The 22,183-nt window shown below is 56.0% G+C and overlaps 1 protein-coding gene across 6 annotated transcripts in view; it reads left to right on the top strand.

Annotated features, from left to right (window-relative positions):
* The window catches only part of Tns1 (tensin 1), a 145,741-nt gene that overhangs the window by 42,603 nt on the left and 80,955 nt on the right, over positions 1-22,183 (top strand). For 5 of the 6 annotated variants that reach the window (XM_013037525.1, XM_013037691.1, XM_013037635.1 and 2 more), the window contains exons 3-7: positions 10,362-10,490; positions 11,093-11,143; positions 16,878-16,927; positions 18,894-19,065; positions 21,970-22,020. In XM_013037525.1, coding sequence (XP_012892979.1) covers positions 10,371-10,490; positions 11,093-11,143; positions 16,878-16,927; positions 18,894-19,065; positions 21,970-22,020 — 444 coding nt within the window. In that variant the 5' untranslated portion in view covers positions 10,362-10,370. The remainder of the gene's footprint in view (positions 1-10,361; positions 10,491-11,092; positions 11,144-16,877; positions 16,928-18,893; positions 19,066-21,969; positions 22,021-22,183) is intronic. The other variant, XM_013037736.1, reaches the window with a different exon arrangement.

Here is a 22,183-nt window from a genome sequence, read left to right as displayed (position 1 = left end):
GCTGGGTGGTGTGTCACATAGGAGTGTTTGGAGGCGCAATCTGGTAGGCGTAGGGGGGGGCCTTGGAGGTAGTGCTGATGGCGGGGTAGAAACAAGGACACAAGTGCTTTTAGGCCCCAGACTCCAGGAGGGCCCAGGACACTGTCCTCACACTCTGCTTCCTGGCCAGGCCCTGCCCTGTGTTGACTTCTCCATAGAGCCCAGTCCTCCTCTTGGGCCTCAGCTGCCCAGAGGTGCATTCCAGCTGTGGAGTCTTAGCTACATGGAGCCCTGTTGAGGGTCATGGGGTAAAGAATAGCAGGGTAGGGGCTGAACGGTCTGGTCTGGCTGAGAACTAGCAGGGGGGTGGGGGTGGGAGAGGGAGAGAAGGGGGGAAAGGAGGGAGGGAGGGAGAGAGATATCTGTGGGGTCACAGCTGGCTGCTGAGAGGGGGGAGTCGCTCTGTGATTCTGCAGAGCTACCTACCACCTTGTGACCCTGGAATGGAATGTCCTTGGCTGGTTTGGGAGGCGGAAGGGTCCAGGGGTTCGTGACCACTGGGCAGAGGCCAGATTCTGGCGCCTGAGTCTGGGGAGGCTTGTTTATGGAGGCAAGGTCACAGGTCGGGACGAGAGGGCAGAGGCTGGCATTCCACAGGAGGGCCTGCGGCTTGTTAGCATCCAGAAACACTCTCGCCCGCCCAAGTCGGGTCAGGAGGCTTGGCCTGTCCGTGACATGTTCCACCCGTGCAGGGGGCTCTGCCTGGCCCGGGAGATGGACAAGGGAGGAAGCAGCTGCCGGGGGACACCTCGATTTGACTGTGTTCCTAAAGCTTCTTTCCCCGATGCAGAACCTGCCTCCCCAACTTTAGTTAGCGTCTGGGAAGTCCCTCCTTCTGCGTCCCTGCTACTCTATCGTCTATGTTCAGCTGTGTGATGCTGAGCCCATTGCCTGGCGTCTCCGATCATCCACAGTTTCCCTTCTTCAGAATGGGAGCTAGTAATAGTACCTACCTTGTAAAGTTGTCAAAAGAACGAAATGAGTGCCAGGCATAGTGGCAAATGCCTGTAATCCCAGCTACTTGGGAGGCAGAAGTGAGGGGGAGTAAAGTTTGGCCTGGGGCAAAAGTGAATAAAAGAAAACAAACTAAGTAGGGTGCTTAGCTTGTGGCTAAACTTAGCTTGTAGCTGAGTGGCTCACACCTGTAATCCTAGCTACTCAGGAAATCAGATCTGAGAATTGTGGTTCGAAGCCAGCTGGGGTAGGAAAGTCGGTGAGACTCTTATTTTGAATTTAAAAGAACGAAAGCAAGCTCAAACTATCTGCAAAAGGACCGAGAGCTTGTAGCCTGAGTGGTAGAGTGCTTGCCCAACTAGGTAAGTCAAAATCCAGAGTCCAATCCCCAGTACTTATCAAGAAAACAAAAAAGAAAGACTAGAGAAGAAAGCAAATGAATTCACTGTATCTATGTTCAAAAGCTTCTCACCTCACGTGGAGTAAACCCCTAAGTTTCCTTTCTTACCCCGTCTCTTTCTAAAGGCTGTCTCTGTTCTAGCTACCTAGCCTTCTTGCTGATCTTACAGTGTGGCAGGCACACGGCTACTACCTCCGGACTTCTGCACTTGCTGGTCCCTAGTCCACACTTCCTGTGGATTCTAGGGAGACTTTCTCCACTGCCAACATTTCCCTCCCCCAGTCAGCCTATCTCCCTATCCTTGCCCTTCCCCTTCCCCTTAGCACTTACCACCTCCAGTGCCCTGTGTGCTTTGCTTATTTTTATCTCTTATAAGGGGTTGTGTCCACAGGAGCACATCAAACTCCTTTAGGATAAGGGGATTTTGTTTTTTTATCTTATTATTATTATTATTTGGCTTCTTGCTGTCCACTGTCTTGTACACAGTAGGTGCTCAGACATGTTATCCGAGCGTCTGGGAGGAAGGTGCCCAGGTCTGATGTCTGGCTTGGCAAATGATTCACAGCGGGCTAGGGTCTGTGCCTTGGCTGGAAGCTCTGTTGCTGTCCCCAGTGAGCACAGGGGAGAGTGTGCCCCTCCCCCCAGCACTCAGGGGAAAGTGTGGCTCCCCCACCCCCACCCCTAGTGCGCTCAGCACCTGTTTCCTCACTACCCACTCTGTGGCAAGTGCTTATAGCAGGTTCACAAGAGGGAGGAAGGGCGGATTTGTATTTTTCCTTCCTTTTCCATCTCTGCTTGCCCTTGAGCCTGACTGGGCAGGCCTCTGCTCCCCTCCCCCTCCCTTCCTCTTTCCCTCCCCCCTCCCTGTCCATCCATTTCCTGTGTCCTCTCACAGTGAGGTCCAGGCTCCCCATAGGTGGGCCTCACTGACCTTGATGAATCCCTTGCATTCGAATCCTTCATTTTGGACCCAGAATCTCTGCCCAGTGCCAGGCCCTGCTGCCCAAACATATTTTCCAGCCAGTGCCCAGCCGGCCAGGGAGGGTAGCAGGGCTTAATCTTCAACCAGGGTGTTCATCTGACTCAACAGATGTTGCCTAAGAGCTTGGCATTGGGCAGAAGGGTCCCGGGGCTTCCCTCCCTCCCCCAAGGGAGGCTAGGGGTCAGGGTGGAGGGGAGAGGGCTAGCGACGAGCTGAAGTAGCTTTTCTCAGCAGCTAAAATAAAAAACAAAACCAGTCCCAGCAATTTCCAGATGACCATAGCCAACTGGAGTAGATACCAAGGTAGCCCCGAGGCTGGGGTACCCAGGACAGGCAGGAGAGCAGGCAGGCTCTTGAGGTGGACTTGAGATGGAAGTTGAGGCAGGAAGCTGATTGGGGGGAGGGAGGGTGTCGGGGGAGATGGGAGGGAGGTTGGGGGAGGAGAGACCCTAATCCCCCCTCACCCCCACCCCGCCTTGTCCAGGTTTCACTTTGCTTCTGCTGTGTTCAGTTACTGGAGGTCTGAAAATCTTAAGTGGAAAATTCCAGCAATAAATAAGCAATTCAGAAGTTTAGTGTGTGTGTGTGTGTGTGTGTGTGTGTGTGTGTTTCTGAGTAGCAGTGATGAAATCTTACATTTGGTTCTGTCCTGCCAGGGCTGAGTGTGGTCCCTTTCTCCCCAGGGTATCCAAACCCACTGGGCCACCCACCCGCCGGTCAGCTGGTCACCATGGTTGAATCCACTGTGGTGGAATCTCAGCGCCTGTGGGGCCTGGTAGCTTTGATTTTATTTCACAGTGGTCCAAAGTGCACCAGTTGTGATCCTGGCAATGTGGATTTGCCACAGAGAGCCTCAGACCAGTGAAAGGGCAGAAGTCCTCCCTGTATATTCAGGATTCAGTCTGGTCTGTGGGGGGCTGGAGTCCGAGGAGGGCTTGGAACTTTCGCTTGTGGATGGGGCTACCATGTGAGCAATGGAGAAAAGCTTTACAAAAATGAGCCCCCCTCTCCCCCTTTTATTTGGCCAGTCCTGAGGCTTGAACTCAGGGGCTGGGCACTGTCCCTGAGCTCCTTTTGTTGAAGGCTAGCACTCTACCACTTGAGCCACAGTGCCACTTCCTGCTTTTTCTGTGATTCAATTGGAAACAAGAGTCTCATAGACTTTCCTGGCCCTGGTTGGCTTTGAACATCGATCCTCAGATCTCAGCCTCCTGAGTAGGTGGGATTACAGGTGTGAGCTACTGGCACCCAGCCTAAAATGAGCTCTTTATCCATACCACATAGTCCTAGAAAGAGGGGCTGTGCTGTGTTCTTATGAAGAGCAGAGGCCAAAGGCCAAGAGCTGCTACCAAAGAGGGTTGTCGCATAGTGGTAAAGTGCTTAGGCCTAGCAAGCACAAGGCCTTGGGTTCAAGCCTCAGCACTACAAAAGGAAGACTGGGATTTCAACTCAGTCATCTGATACCTGAGTCCTCTCTATCAGTGCCTCTAGCTGGCTAGCCCTCTGAGCAGCAGACGCTTCCTGGCCTCTGCAGTGGGCCAGCCCCTCTTCTGTTCCAAGCCTAACCCTCAAGTGTTTCCTCCTACCACTTCCTAAGATTGCCCTTTTAAGTTAGTGGCCCTAGAAAATTTCCTTTATTTTTGTCAGATAGGGTCTTTTTTTTTGCCCAGGCTGGTCTAGGACTATGATCTTCTTACCTCCACCTCCCATGGTGCTGGGATTTCAGGTGTGTACTGCCAGGCCCAGCTTGTTTCATGAAATAGAGGTTGTTACTAACTTGTTTTGTTTTGCCAGGACTAACCTTGATCGCTGCCTCCTGAGTAGCAGGGATTACAGGTGTAAGCTTCTGGAAGAATACTTTTTTCCTTAGTTTTAATTTTTTTTTAAGAATTGTTATCATAAAGGTGAGATACAGAGGGGTTAAGATTACAGAAGACAGGTAATGAGGACATTACTTTTTGGATCAAAGAATATATTTTTTTTAATGAGGAAAAAAGAAAAAGCTGCACTCCAAAGTAGAACTTGGCAGTTGAAGTTGTTAAAGAAGGGAACTTTCTAACATGTACTTGCTGGGGGCTGGTGTTTGTAACTGGGGCCCTGCCCTGTCCCCAGATGATGACCCAGGAGGACATCCTGCTCGTAGGCTCTGCTGGGAAGGGCCCTGGTCTCTGGAGGTTGGAGGCCAAGGCCAAATACCTGTCCTTCAGCCACAACCACTTAGTGCCCAGCCTCAGGTACGTGGAACCTCAGTCCTCCTGTGTTGGGCTGTTTGGACCAGTGGACCTCCTGTTACAGGGCTGGTGTAGGATTTGAACACAGTGGAGAGAGGAGAGGGAAAGGAGGAAGGGATGGCAGGGCTGGATATCAGGACTAGTTATGGGGAGGTTGGGAGGGGGGAAGAGAGGAAGGGAGCAGGGGTGGGCGGGGACCGGCACACAGTGGGCGGAGCTCCCGCTGGAGAGGACAGGGTGGGGTGGACAGGGAGTGGCTAGCCAGGAGAAGTCTACAAGTCAGGCTGGTGGACTTGAACTTGATGTGCTAGGCAGGAAAGGCCATGCTGGGTCCCTGAGTGGGCATGTGACCTGAAGCAGGGCTTTAGAGCTGGAAGTCTGTGCCCGCCCCAGGTGGCTGGCATGGAGCTCCAGCCAGGTTGCAGGGGTGCGTAGCCAGAGGGAAGCCAGCCTTCGGGTGCCTAGCCCTGTAGGTGGACCATCTCGGGGTCTACAGCAAGAGGGGTGCCAGACACCCCGGCCTAGGGCAGGGCTGGGGGGTGCCCTGGGCCTCTGAGGGTGCACTGGGACAGGGTTGAGGACAGGCGGGGCTGACCTGACCCTCCTGTGGGGCTGTGGGAAGTCAGACATAACTTTCCACTCCAGTCTGTTCTTTTCCTCTGGCGGCCTCAAGCTACCCTCGGGGTTCCCTTCCCCTGTACCCCACTCCCAGCCCGGGCCCTGCCCTGCCCATCCAGTGCGTCCCTCAGGCCTCCTGTCTCCTGTGCCCACCCTGGTGGGTCCCCCATACTTCAGGGTGGAGTGAGGCCAGGGCAAGGTCTTGAGGGCAGGCCTGGGCTCCTGTGGAACCCACCCCCCTTTGGGAAGGTTCCAGAAGAGGGTCACGATGCTGCTTCTCAGGAGGCACCGGCGCCAAGAGGGAGCCCACCCCTCCCCACCGCCGCTGAAGCACCCCAAAATGTGCTCTCAGCCCCCTTGCCTTGGCCATCTGCTGATGGTTCTATTTTGGGGCTTGGTTCGAGGCCTGACCACCCCCTCCCCGCCGGACTGCCCCAGCGCCTTCCCCTCCCGCAGGGCTGCCAGTGACCTCCCAGCTCATTCCCCTGGCCAGAGGAGGCCACGGGGTCTTTTTGGCTTCCAAACCTGCGTGGATTGCAGGCCTGTGAGGTGGGGGGAGGAGTAAGGGGGAGTCTGCAGGGCAGAGGAATTCTGGACGGAATGTTCCTCTGGAGGCTGAGTCTGCATTCTGCCCCCCCTCTACCCCCCCCCAAGTCCTGGGCTCAGTCCTCACCCCCACCCCCACCCCTAGCCTTTTCCTTCCTCTACAACAGCAGCCCACAGACACGTCTCCCCCCAGCCTGTCCGCCCCTCCCTGCAGGCCACCAAGAGTCCTACTGCGCGAACCCTTGCACTGTTGTCCCCCCCAGCCTTCCTCCGTACATGTGGAGGGCTCACCTGGCTGTGGAGAAGAGGGCCTGCATGCCTTTTTGGGGTGGGGGGGATGTTGGAGAAGGGATGTGCAGCTGCCCTTATCTACCCGATGGCTCACAACCCTTCAAATTCAGGAAGTTCTCTCTGATGTCTGATCTCAGTCTCTCCTGCTGTAACCCGTTTCCTAGTCTTCCTATGGAAATGGAGTGGGCAAGTCTCTTCCTGAGCCATGAGCCCTAGGGTTGGCTGTGCCTGAAGGTTCAGACAACAGGTTTCCATCAGGAAGGCCGTCGGTTAAGATGGTTGGTGGTCACCAGGGAGAGGAGAGAGGGCGTGTGGGTGGTTCAGACCTTGGGCATGTCATCCAGCCTCTGGGATCCCGGGCTTCCTCGACTGATGAGGATGTGGCCGGCCAGCAGAGCCTTTGCACGTGACGAGTAGTCATTGTTCTTGTTTTAATTTTAGGAACTAGCATCTCCAGACCAGGGCCGTAACTAGGAGAGGCAGCTAGGGGGACCCAGTGTGAGGTGTGGCTTGCGGGGCTCAAGAGGTGGCTGCTTGTGTTTTGCCCTTGGGCAAAAGTCCCTGCTCCAGGCCTACCTTGCTGCCAACGGTGGGTTTGAGACCCTAGGGCAGAGCCATCCAAGAAGGGCAGGGCTTGGCTTCTTTGCAGCCCCAGGTCCAAACCTGGCCGTGGCTCCCACGTGGGACTCTGAGTTGGTCTGTGGGGAGGCAGGGGGCTCTGGAAGGCTCCAGTTGGCTTCCAGCCCGCGGTTTTCACTTGGTCCCCCAGCTGCGGGTTTGGTTCTGGAAATGGGTAGCAGGGGTGGGGCCAGAGGGACGGCGCTGTACTGTCCCTGCGTAGATTCAGTCTGCTTCGGTCATGTGCAGCTGGCCTTGGGGTGCCTGCTGATCCTTCCTGGAGTCTGGGACTAGGGTGGGGAGCCTGCTTGGCAGTGGGCGTTGCAAGCCGGGGACCAGCTCTGGTCCTGCCATGCATCCTACCACGGACACTGGGTAGACGTCCCTCCCTTTATGTGCGTGTGCATGCTTGTGCCCGCACTGGGGCTTGAACTCAGGACCTCATGCTCTCGTTTGGCTTTCCTGCTCAAGGCTGGTGATCCACCACTTGAGTCACAGCACCACTTGAGTCACAGCTCCACTTCTGTTTTTTTGCTGGTGAATTGGAGATAAGATATTTGCCATCTTTTCTGCCCGTTCTGGCTTTGGAATGTGATCCTGAGAGCTCAGCCTCCTGTGTAGCAAGGATTACAGGCGTGAGCCACCAGTGCCTGACTAGCTCCTCTCTTTCTGTACCTCAGTTTCCCATCAATGAAGCGTGGAAAGGGCGAAGATGATATCCCAAGTCCTTCTCAGAGCTGATGCCGAGTGGGTTCTGTGTGCGTATGTGCGTACGTGCGTTCGTGCATGTGTGTGTGTGTGTATATGTGTGTGTGTGTGTGTGTCTCCCTAGGAACTTTTGGCTGAAGGTTGGGATAGCCGAAGTGGAGGTCCGTGCGTCTCTACCAGCCCTCAGAGGTCTGGGGCCACTGCTCATGAGACCACAGCTCGGGGTGGCCAGGGACTTGGGCCTGGGCAGCCTTAGCTGAGACTTGGTCCTCCTGGACCAGGCCCTTGCCCTTTTCCTTCCCAGCAGCCTCTGGGGGCTGTGTTGGGAAACACAATGGGAACTTCATTCCCGGGAGACTTGGGTGGGTGGGGGTGGGGCGATGCCTGCTGGGCTGGGTTTGCAAACACTGGGGTGGGGATTGGGGGGGAGATTGGCCATTTTTAGCTGCTCAGAGAGGAGGGGGGGGACCAGTACGTTGAAGGCATCTGACTGTTGGCAAGGGTGGACCCATGGCTGCCCTCCAGCTGTGGTGGTGGGGGGAGGGGGTGGCGTTGCTCAGATGACTGCAGGCAGGAAGAGAGCGGGCCTGCTCCCTTGTCTGCCTATACCAGACCTAGGAGGGGTGGGCCAGGGTCAAGGTGGGGCAGGGTGGGCCTTGGGGCCCGTGGGGCACCCCTGAGGGTAAGATAGTAAATAACAGAGAACCTACGTGTACAGAGAGCTTTCTGGGCTGGGCATGATGTTCTAAAGCCCTTCTGTCCTTCTTTGGGTCTGCACCCCCACGCACCCAAGCCCCCTTGCGGTGCTCCTGAGCATCCTGCTGGCAGAGGGCCCCCCAGGAGGACAGGGCAGTGTGTTGGGCAGCCCCTCAGGACCTGTCACAGGAGACGCACAGGCCCCGGACCTGCAGGGGTATCACTGGGTTAGAAGCTGTCTGTGTGGGACCCAGCTCTGCCGGGAGGGGGGGTCTCATGTGTGACCCCCAGCTCATGCTCTGCTGTTTCCCAGAGGAAGTGGCATGTTGGGGCTGCATGTGAAAGTCCTATGATGGCATACCTCCACTTTTAGCTTTTTGGGAGTTAATTGGAGATAAGAGTCTCATGGGCGTTCCTGACTCTGTTGGCTTCAAACTGTGTGATCCTCACATCTCAGCCTCTCAAGTAGCTAGGATTACAGGTGTGAGCCACCGGTGCCCGGCAGTACTGGGGTGCCTCGTGCTTTCTAGGTCGAGGTTTTGTCACTTGAGTCAGCTAGCCCTTTGCTTTATTTTTCCGGGAGGGTCCCTTGCTTTTTGTCCAGGTCAGCATCAGACCTCCATCTTCCTCCTTAGCTAGGATGACAGGCATGCACCACCACACCAGCTCATTGGTTGAGATGGAATGTGGTTAACTTTGTCCAGGCTGGCCTTGAATTGTAGTGCTCCTGGTCTCTGCTTCCCAGGGAGCTGGTATTACAGGTGTGAGCCACCACACTGGGCTTTGCTTAGGTCTTTGTAGTCTTCCATGTGCCAGTCTGCCTGAGTCAAGGGTCTCTCTTTAATGACTTGGAGATGGAGCCCTAGACTATCATTAGGAGATGGCCTGGAACTGGACGCTTCTCTTCCTCCTGAGGGACCTGCGGAGGCAATTCAGGATGCTTTTAGTAGGAAGCCTTTTTTGCAGGCCTGGGCTGAGGAAGGGCAGCTTTAGCAGACAGGTGCTTACTTCTGGGCCCACCGCCCAGCCATCAAGGTCCTTGACATGAGGTAGTTTGAAAGTTAAGTGTGTTAGTAAAAAAAAAAAAAAAAACAAATGTTGCTTTGGGATCTTTTTTGGAGGAAGGTAGAATAAGAACCCTAAATAAAGCAGCTTTTGAGGGAAGCGGGCATGGATTCATACAATTAGGTTATTGGCACACAAAGAGTATAGCAACCAGGTGGATGAGAGCTCAGATCTCACTTGCAGAGTGGTCAGGGAGGACTTCCTGAGGGAGGAGACCCTCTACATGGGGGGAAGAAAAGGAAGCTGGTCTTCCAGGCATGCTGGGTGTGGGACTGACAAGGGGTTTGGGGTCTGGGGAGCAGAGCTCTGTGCGAGGAGGTGAGGTCTGGGAGGTCTACGGGTGGGGTGGGGCTCCATTCAGGTAGGTGGGGTGAGGGGGGGGTGTAGCCTGGCTTGTGGGAAGCAGAGACAGTATACCCTTTTTGGTGTGTGCCAGTCCTAGGTCCTGTGTGCTTTGCCTGACCTTGTTTTGTTTTGTTTTTTAAGCCTAGTGCTCTACCACTGGAGTCACAGCTCTACTTGTGGCTTTTTTTCTTTTGGTGGTCATGGAGCTTGAACTCAGGGCCTGGGCACTGCTCCTGAGCTCTTCCTTGTTGTTGTTGGTTGTGGGGCTTGGACTAAGGGCCTGGGTGCTGTCCCTGAGCCTCTTTGTGTTCAAGGCTAGCACTCTACCACTTGAGCCACAGTGCCACTTTTGTTTTTTTGAGTGGCTAATTGGAGAGAAGAGTCTCAAGGACTTTTCTGCCCAGGCTGGCTTTGAATTGTGATCCTCAGCCTCCTAAGTAGTTAGGATTACAGGCATCAGATACTGGCACCAGCTACTTGCAGATTTTTGATGATTAATTGGAGATGGGAGTCTCACATGCTTTCCTGCCCAGGCTGGCTTCGAACTGTGATCCTCAGATCTCAGCCTCCTGAGTAGCTAGGATTACAGGCGTGAGCCACTAGCACCCGGCCTTTATTCCTTGCTCCATTTGGAGTGGTTGGTACCTGTGGGTCAGAGGCTACACCGGGCCCCTAGTGTGGTCCTGGGCGGTAGTGGAGATGGTTTGTGGAACTGAGTGGCTCAAGTACTGGAAGGATCATGTTTCGCTCTACAAACTCTGCTCAGGGCCAGCAGGGATGTCTCAGTCTCCGTTGGTGTCACCCTCCTGGCTACCAGGCCAGGGACATGGTCCCCAAGGCTTACCATGCCTTCTGCCTCTGTTCACAGCCCATCACCATGGAGAGTGCCCCGAAGAATGTGGGGGACACGGTGAGTGATGTCCCCGGGGCTGGGGACAGCCTGGACAGGTGCGAGGAGGCCGGGAGCCGAGGGCGTCTTGGGGGAAGAGTGAACCAGGTACGTGGGGCCATCGCTCCGGGGTTTAGGGAGGGCAGCAGCGGGTAGCAGGGTGCTGGTGATTTGGGTCTGGCTGGCCCTGTGTGTCCAGACCTGGGATGCTGGGAGCCAGACAGGCTGAGAGAAGAGGTGCTGGGGGGGCGGGGCATGAGACTTGAACTTCTTTATTAAATACACAGAGTGAGAGAAAGCTGGGCAGATTTTTCCACATGGGCCTTTCTGCCTAAGCTAGTCTTCCTTAGAGCTAGGTGGCAGAAGAAGGTAGGGATGTGGATGGGGAAACTGAGGCTAGCCACTGACACACCAAATCTGGATTCTAATAGGGTAACCATACATGAAGCTTGAACCTGTCTGTGCCTCAGTTTCCTAATCTGCCTAATGGGATTAGCAGTGCTGTGAGGGGCCGGGCTGGCTCTGATGAGCCTTTAGTGGAGGAAGAAATGCTCAGATAACACAAGTTCCTTCCCAAACCCCTCTGCCCAACCTACCCTCACCCCTTCCTTCCACCTCTGGTACCCAGCAGGCGGCAGACACGATACCCGTGACCTCTGACCTTGTCTTTTGACCTTGTCCTCTCTCTGACTGGCCTCTGCTGTCTGCAGGGAGAAGTAGCCCCCCGGAGTGGAAGCTCTCGGAAGAGCCTGGAGGAAGACGTAAGTGCGAGGAGAGGCGGGGAATGGAGGAATGATGGAGGAATGAAAAGAGAGGGAGGGGCTAGGTGGGAAGTGGACGGCCTGGCGGTCCTGTGTGCACCCCTGTCTGGAAGGGGAGCAGCCCAGAGGGCCGGGAGGAGGGCGAGGCTGTGGGCTCACGGCTGGACCTCTGCCATGGCCTTGGCCCGTGTCTGGGCTGGGTCTGGAGTTGGTGTCCCTGGCAGCTCTGAGCGGGGAGCTGGGGAGGGGGCACTGGGCACCGCTGGGCATCGGCCGGGCAGGCTCAGGAAGGCACACCTCAGTACCAGCAACAGTGGTCAAGGAGCAGGGCCCTGCGCTCTTGGGGGAGGGGGTCACCTGGGGGCCCTGGGGACATGGCCAGCGCCGTCTCCTGGGAAGCAGGGATCTTTGGAAAGGGTGAGGTGCATCATGGGGTTCAGATGCCACCTGGAGGAGTCTGCTGGGTGAGGAACTAGCTGTCTACCCCTAGAACATGGGGTGGGGGGGCTTAAGGGCAAGTTCCTGAAATGGAAGGAGTTCAGGATGGGGCGACTCTCTCCCAGAGCCCTGAAGGAGCCCCATTTGTGACCGGTCTCTCTAGCAGGGCCTCCCTTCCCTGCACCCTCTGCTCCGGGGTGACGCCCCCACCCCCAGCCGGCCCACTCGGCAGAGGGGTAGGGAGTGGTTTTGGCGGTTGGCACAGGGGAGCTGTTAGTGGCATGAGGCCGGCCGTATCATCTGACAGCTGCCTGACCCGCCGCGGGGAGGGCTCTGGGGGGCGGGGCGGTGGTGGGGAGTCGGCAGCGGCCCTGAGGGCACCCACTGCTACCCGCCGTGGGGAGGGCTTCGCGGGGCCCCCACCCCCACCCCTCCTGGCCCCCGAGGAGCAGAGGTGACCCAGACCCCAGAGGCGGCAGGGGTCAAGGTATGAGAAGGATCCCGTGGTGGGGGCTCGTGTACCGGGAGGCGTCCAGGTTCCGGTGGTTTCTGAGTTGGGGTGAGGGAAGATGAATTTGTTGTGTCCCTGAAGTGTGGAGCCTGCGTGGGTGCTTCCATTCGTATTCCACGTTATTTTGATTCAAGGCTCGGGGCTGGGTGCCCTCTATACTCAGGACGTGGGCTGTGTCCCAGGCTGCGATCCGTGTGACAGTTGAGGAGACAGAAGCTTCAGCGACAGTAGGAATGCGCCACCATCCCCTCCTAGGCTCATTGTCTGCATCAGATGTTTTTCGGGGACACTTCAAACCCTTGAAAAGCCTCATCCTAGAGCTCCTCGCTTCTCCCTACCTCCCCAGCTTGGGCCAATAAACTAGAGCTACGTCAAGGGAGACTGAGGTCAGACAGCAGGAGGAACTGTACACTGAGAAGGCATATAGGACTTTGGAAGAAAGAGGTGGCCATTCAGTTGTGTTGAAGGTTTTTGCTTGCTTGCTTGTTGGTTTGTTTGTTGAATTAATTCATCAGGAATGGATGTGAGTGTCTGTCAGGGCGGCTGGAGTGGGGTCTGTCTGGGTCTAGGAGAAAGCACAAAGTAAGGCCCGTTAGTCTGACCCGGGAGCAGGTTCTAGAGCAGTGAGGAAGGCCCCTACATTCCTGCCCCAGGTCTGTGGGTCCACGGGGGCAGTCGGGGAGGGGGGAGGGAGGCGGGGCGGGGGAGGACCCTCCCGTGAGGCCCGGGGGAAGGGGGAGCCTGTGTGCCAGCCAGCAGTCGGCTGCCCTGCTGTGCTTCTGAGGGGCTGTTTCCCTGCCTCTGGCCCTGGCCCAGAACTCACAGCGCAGGAAGAGCTGTTTTCCTTGACAGGGTCGGCGTGGCCGGGACTCTGGATCCTGTGCTATGTCGCACTTTGTTTTGGAAAAATCCAGGCTGGTGGGCAGGAAAGGGAGAGGAAGGGGTGTGGCTGGGTACAGGGGTGGGGGTGGGGGAGCCACAGGCCCCCCTCCAGGAGACCCAGGAATGAGGAGGGGTAGGCCTGACCTGACCCTGCTGTCCACTCCTAGACCCTCCTCCCCACCCACCCACAGGGACTGGGGCTCAGGAAACAGCTTTTGTTGTTGTTGTTCAGAGGTATTTTTTTTCCTTCTTCTTCTTCTCTGTGGATCTCAAAGGAAGCCGATTCTCTTCCCACACCAGTGTTGCTATATCCAGCCCCCACCCCCCCGCCTTGCCCCAGGGTCTGAGGTTCCTGACCACGGGTGGGGAAAGACACAGTAAGTAATGAAGCCTGGAGTAGAGAGCTAGAGCCACCCAGGCATGTCAGAGTGATGATCAGCTGGGACCAAGGCAGAGTCGACTGAGTCTGCAGCAGGAAGGATGATGGTTAGATACCAGGAGGAACTTCCTGACGGAAAAGTGACACTGTGTCTTGGCAGAGAGTCTGTGGGATCTCCTTTCATGGTGCCCTTTCTGCAAAGGAGAGATGTGTTCTGGAGAAGAGGATAAGAGAGAGTTCTCTTTGGGGCCTAGGGAGTTGAATCAAAAGTTCTCTTATTGGTCTGTCTTGGGAGGAGCTAGGAGGAAGTTCTAAAATAGGTTAAGGGCTTTGAAATTTCTGAGAGGAAAAGAATAGGGCCGTAGATAGGTAGAGAGCTTATTTTTTTTTTCTTCTAAAAATAGAGTTGTCCCTTGGAGTGGGATGGGTGAGTAAGGGGATCTGACAAGTCCTGTGCTGTACCCATTTTACAGACGGGCAAATGACCTGGCTCTGTCCTGACTATTGAGTGCTAGCCCTGTGAGGTTGGGGGCTGGAGGCCCCCTGGCCGCCTGGCCTGGCCCACACAGTGGTCGCTGTCCCCCTCGGTGGGTGTGGGGGGTGTGTGTACCATGATGGGTGGTCAGGGCCCCAGTCCAGAGGCCTTGACTTACCCTCTTTGGTAAAGAGCCTCTGCAGGAGACAGCCAGCAGGATGTGGGGGTCCCCGAGCTCTCCGGGGACGCTCAGCTGTGTCCCCGCACACGTCTGCTCATTGCTAGTCACGTGTCCCCCATGCTCAGAAAACAGGAAGCCCCGGCAGTGGAGCGCAGCTCGGTGATTCAGCAGAGGTTGACAGTCTGTCCAGCTGTCCGTCCATCCGTCCAGCCCCCTCCTTTGGGGCGGGGTCACTGTCCCAGGCAGCTTCTTCCTTTGCCTTTCTGTCCTGATGGCTCAGAGCCAGCTGCCGCCTCTCTTATCACCTCTGGAGGCCGCCGTGGCCAGACTCCCTTTGGGCCAAGTTTTTATTTATCTTCCCTGGCTTTTTTTGGGGGGGGGGGAGGAAGGAGGGGCTGCGGGGCAGGGAGGCTGAAGAATGTGGGGTGTGGCGGCGTGTGGAGAGGCCAGGCCTCCTTTTCCCTTTCTCCCGGTGCCTCTGGCCCAGGCTGGCCATCCTGTGCCTCTGGCTCCCTCTCCTGGCCCCAGGCCGCTTGGCCCCTCCTCAGGGGTTGGCGGCGTGGTGGCCTCCAGTTGTTCTCAGCAGCTGTGGCTGGCTTCCTCCAAGGGTGGCTGCAGACCAGCGGCAGATGGAGCCCACGGGGCTATTTATAGCAGGGTGACCCTGGGGGCTCTGGAGCCAGGCCCAGGGCCTGGGGCGAGTCAGGGCCGCCTCATCAGGGCCCAGCAGATTTGGGATGGATGAAGTGTTGGGTTTCTGCTTTCCTCTGGGTGGGTAGTTTTGGAACGCTCTGGTTTGGGGCTTGCAAACCAACCGCAACCCTTCCCCCCCTCCTCCCGTGCCTGACTCATGCACAACCCCAAGTCCTCGAGGCCAGCAGAGCTGGGAGACTGAGGAACTTTCCACCCGACAGTCCTGCTAGCCTCCTTCCTGCGCACCGCAGCTGTCCGAGTCCCCAGCAGCCCAGGCAGGAGACTCTTTTTTATCTTCCTCCAGCCTCATTTGGAGGCTGAATGGAGAAACTGTCTTTAGCGAGCTGCCCTGAGTTTGGGCTGCACCAGGAGCCAGGCTTCAGAGTCCCCTTCCCTTGCTTTGTACGCACAGCAGCACCAACAGAGGACCTTGGTCCAGCGCAGGTCTGAGTGCGAATCCTGCACGGTCCTCAGTTTCCTAGGGATTTGGGGGTGAGTCGCTCTGTGCCTCAGTATCTCTCCTTGGCAGACTGTTTGTTTCTGTCTCCTTCAGGAGGTGATAGTGTCCGACCCTGAGTCACAAGGGCGGGGGGAGGTAGATGTTGGGATGGATGGCTTGTCCGACCCGAGTCACGGGGTGGATGTTGGGATGGGTGGCTGCTGGGGTGAGCGGTGCAGTTTTCATGTCTGGAGGCTTGCATGGTTGTAACTAGACTACCAGGGAATTTACTCCACCCCCTTCCTTTTTTTGGTGCCAGTTCTGGGGTTTGAACTCAGGACCTTGGAGCTTTGTTAGCTCAAAGCTAGCATTCTCCCACTTGAGCCACAGCTTGGCTTCCGGTGTTTTGGGATGGTTAATTGGAGATAAGAGTCTCATGGACTTTCCTGGCCAGGACTGGCTTTGAACTGTGATCCTCAGATCAGAGGTGATCTCCTCTGCTCCAGGCTCAGAGAGCTGTGTCCCCGGCATGATGCTGGGGCCCAGAGCAAGTGTCTATGTGACCCCTGCTCTCCCCCCCCCCCATCCCCACTGCCCTGGGCAGTTTGTGTTTGGGCCATCTGCTTGGGGATTGTTTTTTGAATTTTGTACAACCAACAACCTTGAAAATTGGAGTTGCTGAGCTGGTCTAACAGACATGGGGGGCTTTAGAAGCTCGACCCACTGCCACAGCACTTGATTCTGTTTTTATGATGTGTTCAGATTTTCTGACTCAAAACTTTCTTGAGCTGGGTGCCGGTGACTCACGCCTGTAATCCTAGCTACTCAGGAGGCTGAGATCCGAGGATCGCAGTTCAAAGCCAGGCTGGGCAAGAAAGTCCGTGAGACTCTTATTGCCAATAAACCACCAGAAAACTGAAAGTGGTGCTGTGGCTTAAGTGGTACAGCACTTGCCTTGAGCTGAAGAGCTGAGGGACAGTGCCCAGGTCCAGAGTTCAAGCCCCATGTCCAAAAAACAAAAAAAAACTTTCTTGAAACTATGAGTAGTTATTATTTTTAGCGGTAGCAGGTATTCTTCCACTTGAGCCATCCCTCTAGCCCTTTATTTTTTGGATATAGCTTCTTTTGTTCCCCCAATTGGCCTCAGCTCTCCATCTCCCTTCCTGTGTCTTCCTCAGAGCTGGGATTATAGATGTTACCACCATTCCTAGTTTATTGGTGGAGATGGGTGTGTCTGTAGCTTTTTGCCTGGGCTGGTCTTGAACTGTGATTGTCCAGATTTCTGCTTCTCAGGGATGACCTTTATGTATGTGTCTAGGCTGTACTTTGACCACATTCAGCCCTCACCTTGCCCTCTCAAAACTGGATCAAATGACTGACTCCATGTTACTGCTTTTGAGGAGGGGAGGGGAGCATGGGGTGACAGATTCCGAGCTGGATGGAGGGCTGTCCCTGCTGTCATCCGTGGCGTTTGAGGCTGTGAGGCTGTGATCCGTGTTTGTACGTGGGTGACCATTGTGATGGCCCAGTGAGTCAGGAGGGTTCAGTGAGTTAACAGGGTGTGCCTCAGCCCCGGTGGGAGGGTTTCTTGGAATTGGGAGCTTCTTCTTTCTGTAGCCTAGGGGCTTGCACCGAAGGGAGCATGCCCACAGGGGACGGGGCGCCTCGGCACCCCAACTGCTGTCCTCCCACGCCCCCTCCCCTCCATAATGCTGTGTCTCTTCTCTCCTACCCAGGGCATCACCAAAGTCACCCCAAGTCTCCAGCCACAGCCGCAGCCCACCAGGTATGCTTGGCCCACCAGGGTGTGGGGAGAGGAGGCAGGTAGTGGGGTACCTCGTGCGTGGTCTCTAGTCATGCTTCGTCGGGAGGGGTCCCCAGGACTGAGGACAGGAAGCTTCTGTGAGAGGCTGGGGTGAATGGTCTTAGCTCTGAGGCAGACCATGAGCTGCGTTCTTGATTTACCTGCATGAGATCTCCCATGCTTGCAAACAGGTAATGGTGCTGGCTGAGGAGGAGCCCAGGGCCAGCTGCCACCAGGCCTGTGCTAGATCCTGTTCTTAGAAGATGGGCTTTCTGCCTTTGGGGCCTCATGTGTGAAAGGAAAGTTCTCCACATGGGAACAGGGTTTCCACAGCCCTGTGCCCTGCAGCCCAGTCCTTTTGGACTATAGCCAGGCTCTGTGGCTTAGTCTCCCTCCCTCTCTGCCTCATCATCAGCTCCAGAGACTCCCGAGATGAGTCAGTATGCCAGCCTGGGTGGGTGGCAGAAGCCTCTGGTGGTTCTGGCTCAGCTGCCAGCTGCCCAAAGACATGGTGGCTCTTTAGGGTCCCTGGGGTGGTCTAGTCAGGATGCAATACAGATCTTGTCCAGATGGTGGCGCTGCTCTGCCTTCCCATCTTCCATGGGATCCAGGCGGAGGGTGGGACAGGTCTGAGCTCAGGACAGGCGGGGGCTGACTCCGGTCTGTCACCCCTGTGTCCCCACCCCAGGAAAGACAGATACTGGGTTTATAAGTTTTCTGCCAATGCTGGCCTTTCCCAGAGCTCTCCTCAGAGGGGCTCTGGAGTGTGCTGTATGTTTCCGGGACCCCTGCCCGGGTGTCTCCATGTTGAAGATGTTTGTGCATGGGTGTGGTCCCTGCTAACACTCATTCCCACCCCCCCCCCCCCCCCTCGGGCTTCCCCGGAGTCCTGCTCCTAATTATCTCTTTAATATCTCTTTATCTTCCAGCCCCCCCCCCCCCCCCGAGAGAAACCATAGCTCATCCTTGGCCCGGGACCTGCAGGTCTGGATTCTTGTAGGCTCCTCTGCCACAGGCCGTGGGCTCACCAGTTCTAGGGACCCCCTCTCTCTCAGCTCCCCTACCCTAGTCTCTGTTCTACACAGTTATAGTGTTGGCAGAATGGGATTGGAGGGTTGTCCAGTTGGTTAGAGGAGGTGAGCTGGGGTGTGGCTCAGCGGGACAACACTTGCCTAGCGCGTCCAAGATCCTGGGGTCCATCTAGGGTTCCATCTCTAGCTTCCCCTCCCATGGGAGAAAAGCCAGGAGATGTGTACAGAGGTGAGGCCCTGGCCCCCTCATCTAGCCGTTCAGCTCACGGGGAGCCCACCTCTTGAGGACCTGCTCTTACCGGCAGCAGCACACCAACACCCTCAGGACTCCCGGGCCCTTAGAAAGCAGGGAGGCTGCAGCCAAGAAGTGGCCCTGGCAGGGGTGGGGAGAGCCAGGACAAAGGGCAGCATCGGCCTGCCTGAGGGAGGGCTGGGGCACTCACCACCGTCTGGCTGGAGCCCACATGGGCGAGTCACCTGAGCTCCGCCTCCTTTCCTGAGAGGTCTCCTGACCCATCCTAGCAGGACCAAGGGGGAGGCAGGAAGAAGGCTTGGCGGGGGTGTTGGGAGCACCTGTCAAGGCCCTTCTTCCTCTTCTGGATCCTCTGGAGACAGGCCTGAACTCCTGGGCTCTTGGTTGGGCAGGTCCTGGCCTCCCAGCCTATCTCTGACATGGTCTCAGGCCCTCACTGGCCCTGGACCTGCTTGCTGAGTCTGGCACTCTCAGCCTCTCACACTGGCCTCTTACGGGGAGCTTCTGGCTTTGCCCATGAGGCCAGCGATCCATCCAGCTCCTTAGCTGGACATGGAGAGCTCATGTCTCGAATGCCAGGGTGCAGGCCTCTGAAGCTTGCCCTGGGGCTGGATTCTGATCTGACACCTCCTCCCCCACCCTGGCTGGCTCACTGTCTCCCTAGAAACATGAGCGGAAGCAGGACGGTGGAGGACAGCTGTGAGCTGGACCTGGTGTACGTCACGGAGAGGATCATTGCCGTGTCCTTCCCCAGCACGGCCAACGAGGACAACTTCCGCAGCAACCTCCGCCAGGTGGCCCACATGCTCAAGTCCAAGCATGGAGGCAGCTACCTGGTAAGATGGTGGTGGCGGCTCCTGTGCTGCCCCGGGTCCCCTGGACCCCACCCTCCACCCGCCTGGTGCCTCTCTGCTGTCCTTGGTGTTTCCTGGGTATCTCTTGTGGCCTGAGTCTTCAACCCTCTCCAGACGGTGCCAGTTCTAAGGAGAACACCTGCAGCCAGACATAGCTGCTGGAACTAAGCGGTGTGTGTGTGTGTGTGTGTGTGTGTGTGTGTGTGTGTGTGGTGTGTGTGTGTGTGTGTGGGTGTGTGTGTGCGCGCACGCCTGGAGAAGAGAATAGCAACACAAGTTAGGCTTTGGAGCATTTCCTTGGAGCCAAATCCTGTTTTCCTGCAGAATAGCCCTGGACAGCAGGCACTTCCTAGAGCCGAAACATGGGATTCTGGGCTAAGCCTCAGAGTCTGGGGGGCAAAGCTGGTATTGGTTTTCCTGGGATGACTTTGGGAACCTTGTGGCTGGCCCTCAGGAGTGGTTGGAGGCCACGTGACTTGTGTGGGCAAGATGGCTGGGGATGTGCCTTTGATGCAGGAAGGGTCACCCACCTTTGGCCCAGGGTGAGGTTCAGGTCCCGTTGACAGCAAGATGCATGTGGCTGACCCAGGTGCCAGCTGTAAGCACTGTGCTCGGGTGTTTGCGTGGAGCTGGCCAGGGAGGCTAGTGCGTGTGTACCAGGGCTGCAGAAGCAAGTGGCCACGTGTGTCACAGGGCTGGAAGCTAGAGGTCTGGAATCAAGGCATCCCCAGGGTCATGTTCCCTGAGGACTTCTCTCTTGTCTCTTTCGGGCTTCAGGTGGCAACCAGTACTGGACCCTCCTGGCTTGTCACCTGTCACCATTCTCTGCCTCCTCAGTCCTCCCTGGGCCACTAGGCGTGTCCCCTCCTCTTGTGACAGGGACATCCGTTGTCAGATTTAGGACCACTGCAAACCCAGGAGAATCAAACATTGGAGATCCTTAACTGCCTACAAAGGCCTTATTTTAACTATGATCATACTGTGAAGGTCAAGTGGGCATGAATTTTGGGGGACATTTTCAGCTTACTACAGAAACCCATCTAGTAGCATGGCTGGAAATGTCAGAAAGTCCTGGGTTCAAATCCTGACTCTGCTTGTTAACCATGTGATCTTGGCCCTTTTGCTTCACGGATCCACAGAGCAGCTCTGTTAATACTCCTCACCTCAGCCGGCTTCTGAGAGGAGGAAGCCAATCAGATGTAAAGTCCTTGGCACAGGCTAGCAGGTGGTGGGCACTCACTGATTGGTAGACATTCTTAATGTAATGTAGGATTCAGGAGTCGCTGAGAAGCACCCTAAATGCTTGCCTGATTCCAGGAACACAGGATTCAGTGGGTTGCTGTGTTGTCACAGCTCTGTCCATCCCAGGCCAGGCTGTCCTCTCTTCTCCCAGGTGTTGACGGTGACATGGTGGCCTTGGCATTTCCGGACAGTGGGTGGAGATGAGCAGTTGTGCTCACCCTCATGGAGGGGAGGGAAGAACACTGGGAGCAGGGGCTTCGCACGGGGTGTGGCTAGGCGTGGGGGGCACGTGCTGGGAGAGGTAGGTCCAGGTCTGTGAGGGCCCCCCAGGGTGCTGTGCACCCTCTGAAGGAGGGTGTCTGGGAAAGGGAAGTTGCATTATTATGTGATGGCTCTAAAGTCAGAGAGGAAAGTGGAAAAGGGAGATGGGCACATGCTGGCTATTTATACCACCAGCGGGGTTCTGTTCCTGCTCATATTCATCAGGATCTCTGCTCATGAGTGGTGTGGTCATTCATGGGGGCCGTGACCAGTAGGGCAGGAGGGGTGTGGCCTCTCATGAGGGGTGTGGTCAGTCCTGAGGGGCGTGCCCTCCCATGAGGGGTGTGGTCAGTCCTGAGGGGCGTGGCCTCCCATGAGGGGTGTGGTCAGTCCTGAGGGGTGTGGCCTCTCATGAGGGGCATGGCCTCTCATGAGGGCTGTAGTCATTCATGAGGGGCGTGGCCTCTCATGAGGGCTGTGGTCAGTCCTGAGGGGTGTGGCCTTCCATGAGGGGTGTGGTCATTCATGAGGGGCGTGGCCTCCCATGAGGGGTGTGGTCATTCATGAGGGGCGTGGCCTCACCCCTCTGGTTTCTTTTTTTTTTAAATTTTTGCTGTAAAGGTGATGTACAGAGGGGTTATATAAGTCAGGTAACTTTTTTTTTCTCCCAGTTTTTCCCCAACATGGTGTCTAGTGGGTTTCGCTGCTGAAACCATTTGTCCCACCATTGCTGTGCTTCTCTTCCCCCTCCCCAACTCAGACATACTACATACGAGGCAAAAGTTACAGAAACAAGGCTGGGAAGGTGGCTCAGTGGTAGAGCACTTGCCTTGCATGCCTGAGGCCCTGGGTTCGATTCCTCAGCACCACATAAGCAAAAAACAAAAAAAAGCCAGAAGTGGCGCTGTGGCTCAAGTGGTAGAGCGCTAGCCTTGAGCTGAAGAGCTGAGGGACAGTGCCCAGGCCCAGAGTTCAGGCCCCATGACCGGATCCAAAAAAATTAAAAAAGGTACAGAAATAAAAAAAACTGAGACAAAGGGAAAAACAGAAAAATAAAGGTACCATAAAAAGTAAAAAAACAAAACCAAAAAACAAAACTTCTTGTTTCCTATCTTGACCTTGTTGGGCAACCTGTATTCAGCTATGAACAGAATTTCAATCAGGAAGGGAGTGACAGGTAGCGCAGGAGAGCCAAGTACTTCTGTCTGGCATATGGCCCAGGACCCTGTCTGCTAGGGCTCCTTGCAGCTCTGCCTGGCCATTACTGGGGTTAGAGGAGCTGGAAATGACACCCCCATATCGGGTGACCAGGGGTGCCCTTGCTGCTCCTCCCCTCCCCCAGCCTCCTGATCCTCACCTCCTCTGTCCCTTCTGTCCTTTTAGCTGTTTAACCTCTCTGAACGGAGACCTGACATCACGAAGCTTCACACCAAGGTGAGCCTATGGCTGTTTTGGGGTGACTTTATTTTGTTGGGGACAGCAGGAGAATGGGGGGTTTACCCTCTGAAATCACAGGGAAAAGCTAGAAAAGCCCGTTCCAAGTTCAAATACCACCTTATACCAGAATTTTCAGTTCTTAGATTCAAGTGGTTGCTGC

The sequence above is a fragment of the Dipodomys ordii genome, unplaced genomic scaffold (genome assembly GCF_000151885.1).
Source record: "Dipodomys ordii isolate 6190 unplaced genomic scaffold, Dord_2.0 Scaffold1, whole genome shotgun sequence".
In the NCBI taxonomy this organism is placed as follows: domain Eukaryota; kingdom Metazoa; phylum Chordata; class Mammalia; order Rodentia; family Heteromyidae; genus Dipodomys; species Dipodomys ordii.
Note: the sequence above shows the minus strand (reverse complement) of the source record. Positions and strands in the feature narration are given on the sequence as shown.